The 11377-nt window shown below is 38.4% G+C and overlaps 1 protein-coding gene across 1 annotated transcript; it reads right to left on the reverse strand.

Annotated features, from left to right (window-relative positions):
• Window positions 1–4860: 4860 nt before the first annotated feature.
• On the reverse strand, window positions 4861–11049 carry LOC130187712 (sterile alpha motif domain-containing protein 12-like). Its single transcript, XM_056405555.1, has 4 exons — window positions 10946–11049; window positions 7135–7281; window positions 6785–6925; window positions 4861–6360 (listed from the first exon to the last, which is right to left on the reverse strand). Exons 2-4 carry the CDS (start codon window positions 7253–7255, stop codon window positions 6344–6346), a joined length of 279 nt encoding a protein of 92 aa, XP_056261530.1. The 5' UTR covers window positions 7256–7281; window positions 10946–11049; the 3' UTR covers window positions 4861–6343.
• Between the last annotated feature and the right edge of the window lie 328 nt (window positions 11050–11377).

The following is an 11377-nucleotide window of genomic DNA, read 5'->3' on the forward strand; positions in this document are numbered from 1 at the left end:
AATGCTTCCCTGCACATAGGCACAGAAAGATGTATGGATGCAAGCACAAATTTGAGGTTAGCATACATTTATTCTTCAAAGAGACACATTATTATAAACACAGTGGAGTGTGTGAGCTGCAAAGCTGTGTATGGGTGTTGTAAATGCTGTTCTGCCACATCTCAGCAGAGAAACAGGAAATCAATATGTGTTATTGCGCACATGAAACCATTCAAATACAGTTCTTTTATGTTGTTGAATTTTTTTTCACAGGGGAATAATACAATCTTATTGTATTTAAAAGAGTAATTACACCCAGAAAATTTAATTGGTAGTCTCCACTGTGAATTTTATGTATTAACTATCTGTTTTATTTCATTTTTGGGCAACACCCTTCTCTGGTGTGCAATCCACCCATAGGGGATCCCCACTTGTAATCCACAGCTGGTTTAAATAAGAATATCATTAGCATTTTTCATCTTAATACATGGAAATTGAATAGCCCTGGGAGTCAGAGGGTGACTCAAATTAACACAAAAACATAAAACACCAATTCCTTGATTAAACCTCCAAGGGAAACGATTTCTTAATGATCAATCCAATAAAAACTCTCACTCATACGTTATGTTAGCTTTGTTAACAGACGTTTACCATCATGACATGTTCAAGTCATGTGGGAGGAAAGGTAACTCTCAGAAAGATTCCCATGTTTACAACTTCCAAGCGTTCATGTCAGTGGACGAATCAAGATAGCAGCTGTCAGGCTTCTTGACACACTGCTTCTCTCTCAATAGATTCCAGCTTTCTCAATCAATCAACAAAAGAAAATTCAAAGATACAAACATTAGCTATGTTTCTGCAAAGAACATCTTACTAACTAGCCAGCAAATTGTCTGCTAAGAAAACTACGGCTACTTTACTCTAAGAGTGTAATTTGACATTAACATTGAGTGATGGTTTCCTTACTGCAGAGTTGGACATGTGAGGGTTAAAATGGAGTGGATCAAATGTGTGAGGCCCATAAGGGCAGATTTTGTGGAAGTATTGAATGATTGACTCTATAATGTTTTGTTTGTTTGTTTTTTTTTCTCTGACCTCGTTGTTTATTTTATTTTGCTTGGTTTATTATATTTTCTTCCAGGTGCCCCTGACACATGCTTTCCTTTGTTCCTGTGTGCACACTTTACCTCTCCCAAACTGTACAAAGTTCTTAAATTTTGGAAAACTGTGGACGGCATAAGAAAATAAGGTATAATTTCCTATTGTATGATTTGTAATATAAAATGCTTCCGAAAAATAACCAACCATACTTTTTAGCGCCAAGTCAGATAGTTTGACTTTCTCTGTCGTACATTTGGCTGTTGATGTGAACACTATTTACAAGTGGAAACTGGTAACCATGGTAAATCCAGTAGCCTCTGTAAAGTTATATTTATTATGCCCTGATTGTTTACGTTGGGTCATTAGCCTTAATCATGTTAGCGCCATTCCCTGTTAGCAGACACTCTTGTTATGATCACTTTGTGCCCTATTAGCTGACATTTCCCAAAAGCTAGCCTCATCAATATTAGCTTTGTGCCATGTTAGCTAACATTAGACAGTTGGTAGCTTAGCCCTGCCTGTGTTAGCATTATATCCTGTTAGCGCACATTAGCATATTGGTAGTTAATGCTATGTTCATGTCATACATAGCATAAGCAGGAAGTGTCGGCACCCAAGTATCAGAGTATCAGAGTCGAAGATATTGGAAGCCTTTGACAACTATATCTCCCAGTTAGCAAAAAGGCAAAAGTGTTGATAAACCAGTAGCAAAATGGCTGCAAATCCACTATTGCTAGCAGAATATCTATGATTAAGAACAATGCAATCTTTTGAGCCTATTGAAAATGGGGTATTTGTTTGCAAAATTCTACTTATTATATTAATGTATATAATATTAATTATATCAATGTATATAAACCAATATAAATACGTAATGAATCTATCTATCTAGGTTGAATTTCGATTTTTGAGTGTGTCAACAAGATTAGCAATGAGGTAACCATCTAAGAATAATGTGTAAATGTAAATAATGTGCTAAAGCTAACAGTAGGCTAGGAGGGTTTTTCTGTTTGTGTTTTTCATTCAGCCAACATATAATTGTAATGTTAGCCATGCCAGTATTATGTTAGCTTTGTACCCTGTTGCGTTAGCTTGCCAGCAGCTCCACTACAATAACTTGTCCTGTTTGCTGACATTTGCAAACTAGCAAGCCAGGAATGCAAATAAATCACTCTCTAATCCCCGTCACCGCCAGCAGTTTTCACAGAGGAAGAAACAGGCTCATGTTGCTGGAAGCCAACAGCCAATTTTCAAGGTGTAACAGAAACATAATGTGACAAATTACTGCTCCCAGGGAGTCATAATTAGAGCTGATAATGTTACTTTTTTAATTACTGCTGTTAGTAGCCCGGCACCGCTGTAGAGTGAAGTGAGCAGCAGATTCCAGGCATGGCCTCCTCAACTTTCACATCCCCTCTGAACTCATGGTGACCTTCTCTCTTCTTCCTCCCTGCTTAGTGGCCTGACGCTAACTAATTTTTCTTTCAGAAACTATTGATCTTTCTCTCCCTGGTGCATCTATGAATAAATCACAAACAAAGTGACAAAGAGGCTGCCGCGGCCGCAAGACGCTGAAGGACTGAGGGGGAGGAGGAGGAGGCTCTCAGCTGACTTTCAGCTGGCCTGCTTGAAACACAGCCTTGGCTTGGTTGGTTTGAGCGATGGAAAAAGATATATTTTTCATGGCTGTGCTCGTATGTGGATTTCTCTGAACAGTAATTTTAAGCTTTTCTTTCTAAGCTGATCTTTGTCCCATCAGCCAAATCCGTTTATGTATGTTTGCCTGTCCATTTTACAGGAATAAGTGGTTAGATGATAAGATTGAAATATGACTTGAAAATATGCAATACATACATACTGCAAATATCTACTAAATCCATAAAAAGTGAACAAAAAAACATGTTAATGTTTAAGTGTCTGGGCTGCATCAACATCCTGTAGTACTGTAAAATAAAGCATGAACTTTAAATGAATGAACTTTAAAAAAACTTGATGAATGATATGGATATTTAGAGCATATTAGATTAGACATACAAAATTGTTTTATTTATGCTCAAAAAAGCAAATATGCATATTTTATTTATTTGAATTGACCATTTTTAATAAATTGGAATTAACTGAATTTGCATCTGTTTATGTAGCGTCAGACTTTCCATTTTGGCTCCGTCGTCAGGGTCACTGGTGTTTTTCATCATCCCCTTCACTCTATCAGTGAGGTGGATTTACGTTTGTGCTGAGTAAACGCTTCCCCCAGCCACGCCACGCCAAATCAAATGTCACACCATCTCCTGGGGTATTAATCACACTTACACACACACACACCCAAATGCACACAATCAGGGCCAGAAACAGAAGGAAAAAGACAGAAAAGGTCACTTGATAGGAAGTTTGGTATTCTGGAAACATGTATATAATTGTAAACATGCATTCTGAATCTCTCACACACAGCAGCAGCTTGTTACGTTTTCATAAGCATGTTGCCCTTAAGAGCAGCACGCCTGTTCCTCTTTGCATTTCTGGGTGTAAGATAGAAAATCTTTTGTGCATAATTGTATTATGTTTCCATGGAGCTCAAACAAATTTTTTGGTATAATAAAGGCTCTTTTTCCTTGCTTTTATGTTTCTCTCACTGACCCACCGGTAGGTCAGCCACAAACTCACCATGTGAAGCCAAACATTATTCAAACTCGCAGAACTTTATTTTAAATTCTAGCAGAGAACCAAATATTTGGAGCGATATCAAATACAATACGCTTAATTTGGGGGAAATGTGAATCTATTTGTTTGAATATTTTTTAAAAAAGCTGTCATATAGCAACAATGAAGGGCTACAACAAGCTGAAAATAGACTTTAATTGATAGTAAAAGACAAGCTGTTGTTACAGTGAAGCTGACCTTTGACCATTTGGATATGATATCCACTGATGTCACTTCATCATTTTATTTTTTTTAAGATATTTGTGATAAATTGTGTCCTAGTTAGCATAAACATTTTCGAGTTATGTGAGGTCACAGTGATCTTGACCTCTGACCACCAAATTCCTATCCGTTCATCCTTGAGTCTAAGTGAATGTTTCCAAGCACAACCTGCTGACAAGTGTTTTAAGACAGACTGGAAAAAATGTGAACCTAATATAAGAAATTGATTCATTTGTTTCGGAACTTCACCTTCACTGGACAATAAATTTGTAAAGAAAGGCACGAAAACATCACAAAATCTGGGCTGTAACTGTTGGACACAGTGTCTTAGAACGACCAGCCCCTTCACACAGTTTTACATTTCCTCATTAGTGTCAACAAAAGGTAATTTCTTTCAAAACTGGCAAATAGCTTTTAAAAAAAAAAAAACTTCTGTGTGGTGGTGCAACTGTTGAATTACAGTCAGGCTGATATACGGCTGATGCCATGGATGTGATGCAGTTTGATTACATTTTTATTGCGTAGTTCATCAACATTACACTTGCTGTAGCCTGCAGTCTGTGACATGATGATCTGGGCTGCGCACAAGTATGCATTAGTGTTTTTATTATTATGACCTTTAGTTTTAGGAGTCCTAGATCTTTCACAGTGGTCTACCTCTGACACTCCTCCAGCCAGATGGGGAGAGGGTCGCAGAGCAAATACTGAATGCTGTATGTATGAGAGGCTGCAGCTGTAAAAGCAGAAAGATGACAAACAAATGACTGATGATTACACTGACGTAGAACAAGTGGAGTCTGTCTGCCAACGAGACAGATGACTTAAAGAGAAAACAGAAGAAAGAAAACTGCAGACGCGGTGTTGTTGCCAAGGCAGCACTTTTAATTCAGCTGACCATACTGTAGCAGTGCCATGACAAAATGCTCGGAAATAGACATGACCTTTTATGTAATACAGATGCAGTAACATTGATGATATAGTTCACACAAAAAGGAGGCCAACATCATAAATAAAGGAAACAGGGAATTATATTTTTAAAAAAAAGAGTGTCAGAAAATTGTAGGACCACTTGTATCAACCAGAACATATCAAGCTAGAATTACGGCCTTGTTGCAGTTTATATGTTTGTCCAGACTCATGTAATATATGTAGTGAGGACTGTGAAGGAATCTAATAAAAGGTGTTAAGTGTATTTTATCATAATTAGTATATGAATTCTTGCGTTACGGCCAAGTTCAGGTCACAGTAACCTTGACGTTTGGCCGCCAAAATCGAATCCGTTCATCGTTGAGTTCAATTGAACGTTTGTACCATTCTAGGACATGAGAATGGGCGGACGGACAGACGGACAGATGGACAACCCGAAAACCCAAAATGCTGTCAACAGCAAGAGGATAAAAAAAATGGCATCAAACCCAGACAACATCAGTGGATTTTTTCACGTCACAAAAAATAACACATTGTTTGTGGCTCATCAGTCAAAAATACAGAGACAAATAAAAACAGCAGATTCAAACCAGCAGCTGGATTGTGTGAGCGAAGAGCAGACAGACAGTAGCAGAAAGTTACTGTTTGGATTCAGCTTTTCTTATCTTGACACACTGAAATGTTTAAAGGGGAAAACTCACCACTTTCCCTTCGTCTTTCTGCGTCTTCCTGTAATCCCCCTGTTTTCCTGAGAGTTAAATTACTGCTGCAGGAGAGGAACTATCACTCAGGATACATGTGAGGTCACACCCTACTACTTCTACAAACCTTTTCTGGTTATTTTCAGACCTTCTTTTGATTTCATTTAACTAATTATCCCTTCCACAGTTTAGTAGAAGTGTCTGATTTAGGTGTGACCTTGTTTAACTAGTAGGTGTCATAGGTTACATAACTGACCGCTAATTGTCCTGATATTTTGAGATCGGCATGAAAAAAATGTGATCACAGCATTATCTGTTGTCGGAAATACAATAGAAGCTGTTATTCTGAGTAGTTAACAACTGTAAGGGGACTAATGGATTCTCAATATTCAGTACATTGAATACAATATTTTATAATACTACATTGGAATAAAAACCCACTATAGAGAGAAAAAAGACAGAGACTAATGGACAGTGAGGCTCAGAAAAAGACAGACAGAAACTAATCTCATCCGTCCGCGCAGATCAGATTTCATACAGGAAATAGGTTTCTTTCTCGTCATTCCTCATCGATTCTTCTTTCTCTTCACCTTCTCTCCGTGTTTTCTGTCACTCCCACATTTCTCTCTCCTTCAAACGGATGAATGGATGGAAGGGAAATAATAAATAAAAAAATAAAAAAGTAAGCTTCAATTCCTCTGAAGATTTATTCTCTGCTATGGAGCAAAACAGTCTGGAGAGGAGAAAAGAGCACGAATAAAACACAAGTTTGAAAGCCAGTTTCTCTTCTTGAACATAAAAAGCTACACAACAATTAAATGTTTGACTGTTTTGGGGGATTTGGTGACATGTTTTTTTTTTTTTTTAAACTATAAGTGTGAGTTTGATTGAAAATAAAATGTGTTTTGACTGCGAGGGGAAGAAACCTGCTGGAAAAGCTTTTCCTGTGTATCCGTGCATGGTTTCTTGTGAATACCTGTGCATACTCAAACATGGAAATGACGGTCCACACCAACACCAATGAAAACTACCTGCACTTACTATGCAGAGTTGCTTTCAGAGTGCAGAGTCGTCAAAAAAAAAAAACTTTCTTACTACAGCTGTATCAGTTTGTATCTCAGCTGCAGCCTGAAGACAGAGTCATTTGGCATTCTCACCAGAGCAGATGTCACTGAGTTCATTGATTTCCTCCTGAACTCTGAGGAGGAGGAGGTCCTGCAAGATTTCCTGCTGCTGCTCCTCAGCTTCCACCCCGAGAAGCTCCAGGTGATGATCCTTTAATCTCAGCAATGCACGGCCTGCAAATTCATTCACAAGCGCGGTGTGTGTCGAGCGTAACTCAGGAGTACTCAAAGTAAACTAAACTAAAACCCATAGTACATTCAGGGCTGAATTTTCAACATTCGCTTCAACAAAACTTTAAAAATAAATTCTATATACAAACTGCAGACAAAAGTTATCGTCTCGTACCAGTGAAACAAGCTGAATTTAAAAGCACGAGTTGTACCTGATATGGCGTGTTTAATGATGGCTTTCTGGAGGGTGCTCATCTGGGTTGGATACTGCTCCTGCACCCACTCCAATACTTCCTCCACCGTCCACGACGACACTCGCTTTGACAGGCCCATCACCCCACAACCACATCAGAGACACCCTGAAAAAAAACAGAACCAGCGTGATGGAGAGGGACATTTTCAGCCTCTTGAATGTTTGTCTTCCAGTGCCACTCTTGTAAGCTCCTTCTTATCAGGTAAAAACTTAAAAATGCAACACATTATATCATACAACATCTCTCTCTCTCTTTTTTACCACTTTGTTCGGTTGTGTCTTCATGCTCAGCTTGTGTTTTTAAAGACACAATCCAGTTTGATTACAACCTGCATCTTATTTTTGGGCCATTATTCCTGTTAGGAATGATGCCACTGAACTCAACCAGTTAATGATATGACCAAAAACAGGACGAAACACGAGCGGTTAGAGAGTCAGACAGGTTTTAGACGACTATCATGTTAGCAAAAACTAATTTGGAGATAAAGACGAAGGTAAACTGAAATCATAACCCAAACTGTCTGTTGTAAACATCCATCACGGTTTGCAGACTGATATCCTGCTCCAACTTTGACCTACTGTACTGACTGTTTGTGTCTGGAATTAAAGCAAGTTTAAAATGGTGATTTGCCCAAACTCCAAATAAAGATGTTTAGATAATCCGGCTAAACTGTTGGTTTATGTCGGCATTAACTCAGTATTATGATAACTAATAGATATAATGACCAAAGTTCAGAAGATAAAACCATAACTTAATAATCCATAGTTTCCTTTAATATTTCGATAGTACAAGTCAGCATGAGAGTTTGTCAGGAGTCTGGGACACTTCACTTCCTATGCGCAGCACTGCAACTGATTCTCATTTTTATTACTGATGATTCTATATATGATTTTTCCATTTAATCAGTTAATAGTTTACTCCAATCCTCACCGTCATAATTTCACAGGACCCAAGTCGTCCTAAAAGTGCTTGTTTTTTCAAACCAACAAAAATCTGTTTACAATGATATAAAACAGAGAAAATGAGAACATACTAGCATGTAACAAGCAAGTATTTGGCTTTTTTTTTTTTTTTTTTGCCTGATGAATGACTAAAATTGTTTTGTCATTCCATTAATTGACTAAATTTCAGATCAAATCAGCACTACATGTGTACCAGGAGATTTTTATCCCAGGAAAAAAACAAAAAAATAACCAAATGTTCTGCATAGGAAGAAGAAAATCTCGTTATTATCATCATCTAATTGTTGATTAAAAAAAAAAAACATGCAAAATGTGCCTATGATCATTAGAGTTCACCAGAGCAGAATTTGAGCTCAGCCGCTATCCGCTGCAGCAGCGAATGTGAGCGCATTAGCCGAGGACACTGTTGCCTGTGGTAGAGCCTCAAACGTGAGGAAATGTCATATTCTCCTGATATTTAATGCTTTGGATTAAATTTCCTTCTCATGTGGTGTCACCTACTTACTCGCTATAAGCCTGTTTTCCAGTGATTAATTTGACAACCTCCTGAACATGATGACAAATAGCTGAGCATGGCTTCTATGCCTGCACTTCACTTGGCTCTCCTCCCAGCCGTATCCTCATGGGCCGAACCGCTATAGGGCGAAAACTGTTGATGTGACCTTTTCAGCGGCCAGTCTACTTATTGGGTTATAAATATAAGAATGTAATTTCCTGTGTTAATTAAGGGAGCGGCGTGATTGGCCGGAGCAGTAACTAGGTCCCAGCGGGGTAACTGACATACAAAGAGTGAAGACCTTAACACCGGGGCAAAGAGACAGAGGAAACGTCCCTTCAGAGTCGGTGCGAGCTTCTTACTGTAGGTTTTATGCGCGAGGGCAGCATTTCTTGAACTATACAGCTCCCAAACTTGGCTCCCAGTGGGTCTATATCTACAGGGGGAATAAAGCGACTGGTATACAGCTTGTCTTCTTTGCTCTGAACCATTTCCTTTTACATCCACTCTGGCCCAGTTACAGCTGAATCAGGCCTTGTAAACAAAAGTAATATGCAGTAACAAGCAGGGTGGAAAATTGGCTCTTTGTAACCACTCACTGCCACTCCTTGCTTTATTGAACTGCAACTTATTAACTTACTCTGAACAATTAATCCCAAACTGATGTGTTTAAATCCAAGTTAAACACCTTTAGCAGCTGAACTGTGCTTTAAGTGATGATAATCTGACTGAAATGTGAGCCTGATGTCTTCTTCACCTGCTGCAACACTCCACTTCTCTTCATACCTGTTCCTGCCTCCATCTCCTCCTCCTCTGACTGTTTTATGGAGCTTCAGGGTGGCAAAGTGGAAGCGAACATGTGGGCAGTTCTGTTTGTTTTCTCACCAGCTTGATTTCATTGACAACAAATGAAACTATAATTCAAGCATGACACCATGGGGCGGTCAAAAAAAAAAAAGTGTCTGATGTTGTAAACAGAAGCCAGTGCATTAATATCACTATGGGAGCTTCATAAAAGGCTTTTTAAAAACATTTTTATCACCTATAACTTAAAACTGCTACGTTAGGTGGGTGTGGGTGTTTTTCTCCAGGCGTGAGTGTGACTTCAGTCTTAATATCTGGTGTGGGGGTGGGTGTAATTCATCTATAGTGTCAATACAGAACCTGAGTTCTGATACTGATAGCAAAGCAATATGTTTTTGATACTTTATTTGAGAAATATAAACATGTGTCTTGACAGAACCCCCTTTTCATAAAGATGTTGTTGTCTAATTCTGGCAAAATGATGATTTAAATCAGAAAATGTCTGATCAAAGAACAGTAGAATACAAGTATGAACAAGCATATCAGACTTATTTGGAAACACAGATATATTTTTAGTGTGTGCCAAATTTGTTGTTTAATATTTCCAGCCTTAATATTGTGATTTTCAATTTACATCCCTCAAGAAAAAAGATGAATATTAGCATCTTGATACAAACATACATCCAAGTAAAACCTCAGACAGCCATCATGTCTTGTGGCTTGTTTAAATCTTTCTCTTTTTCATAGGACTACAGATACAAAGATGTAATCCTACCACCTTGTGGTCTCTTGCAGAAGTACAGCAACTCTTGAGCAAGATTTTAAAATACTAGCTTTTATGTGAGCAGTTATTCAAGAGGCCCAACTTTGTTAAGAGCCAAGGCTTGGTCCCTAATCAGCTTTTCTCCATATGACATGATGCAATCAGGCCTTGATGCACTCTCTCTCCTATGGTAGAAGGTTTAGGCCAATTTCTGTTCATAATTTGAACAATTACAGCTTGACTTTGTTTTTCTTTTCAGCAAATAGCAAAACATGAACTCACCAAACGTGTGTGAGAACGTGTTGGGGTTTTCCATAACATCTCATACATTCATAATTACCTCACATCACACTGGTTAATGCTGTAACAGCTGTATGTAAAAACTCAGAAGGAGCTGATAAAAATGGCTGTAAATGTTGACAATTTGACTAGTTAAGGTATGTTCTTGTAGACATGCCATTGCCGAATTGAAGCAATCACTCTCAAATGTCTTTACTGGGCTAAAACATGTGTGTACCCGCGCTTATAAATTACCCCTCGTTAAAATATCAGAATTTTGAATGGAATTTGGCGTGCCACTGTGTGAACATCTGAAGACGGGCCCGCCCCGCGGTTTACAGTACCCCAGCGGTGTACAGTAAAAAAATCTTTCAACATATAACATTCAAAATCGTCTGCAGGTTTTAAAACACAATGTCAGCTTCACAAACTTTGTGCAGGTGTTCAATCAAAAGTTGTATCTACCTCAAGCCCGGTCCGTTTGGTATTGATAAAACATTAACGGCGGCCCTTGTCTGTACCTGTCCAGTCCATGAAGTGTTACAATAGGTACATTCTTTCGTTTTCCCAGCTCCACCCACCACAGAGCCCACTCCCGCTGTAGGCTACAAGTGCGCGTGATGCATTCAATTCCTGTTAGAAATATTGGCATCTATGTGGAACTTTCAAATTAACAAAGGTTCAATTCTACATATATATAGCCTATATATCTTGTTGAATTATATCCAATGTGATCATATCATCATAGGACAAACGAGTACATGTACTTTGCTGAGCTATGTCTATATGTAAAGTTGTTCTTGATAACTTTTTAAAGTTATATTTTCAGGGCACCAGGTAAGAGTACGGAAGCCTAGATATTTTTGATAATACGGAATAATTATCCCATTATCTCGA

This window comes from Seriola aureovittata, chromosome 19, assembly GCF_021018895.1.
Source record: "Seriola aureovittata isolate HTS-2021-v1 ecotype China chromosome 19, ASM2101889v1, whole genome shotgun sequence".
Classification (NCBI taxonomy): domain Eukaryota; kingdom Metazoa; phylum Chordata; class Actinopteri; order Carangiformes; family Carangidae; genus Seriola; species Seriola aureovittata.

Bases quoted from the DNA above. Each gene is read 5' to 3' on its own strand.
- LOC130187712 (XM_056405555.1), bottom strand. From the start codon at position 7,255: ATGGGCCTGTCAAAGCGAGTGTCGTCGTGGACGGTGGAGGAAGTATTG. The intron at 6,926-7,134 runs GTACAACTCGTG...ATGAATTTGCAG, and splicing joins CATTAAACACGCCATATCAG to GCCGTGCATTGCTGAGATTA.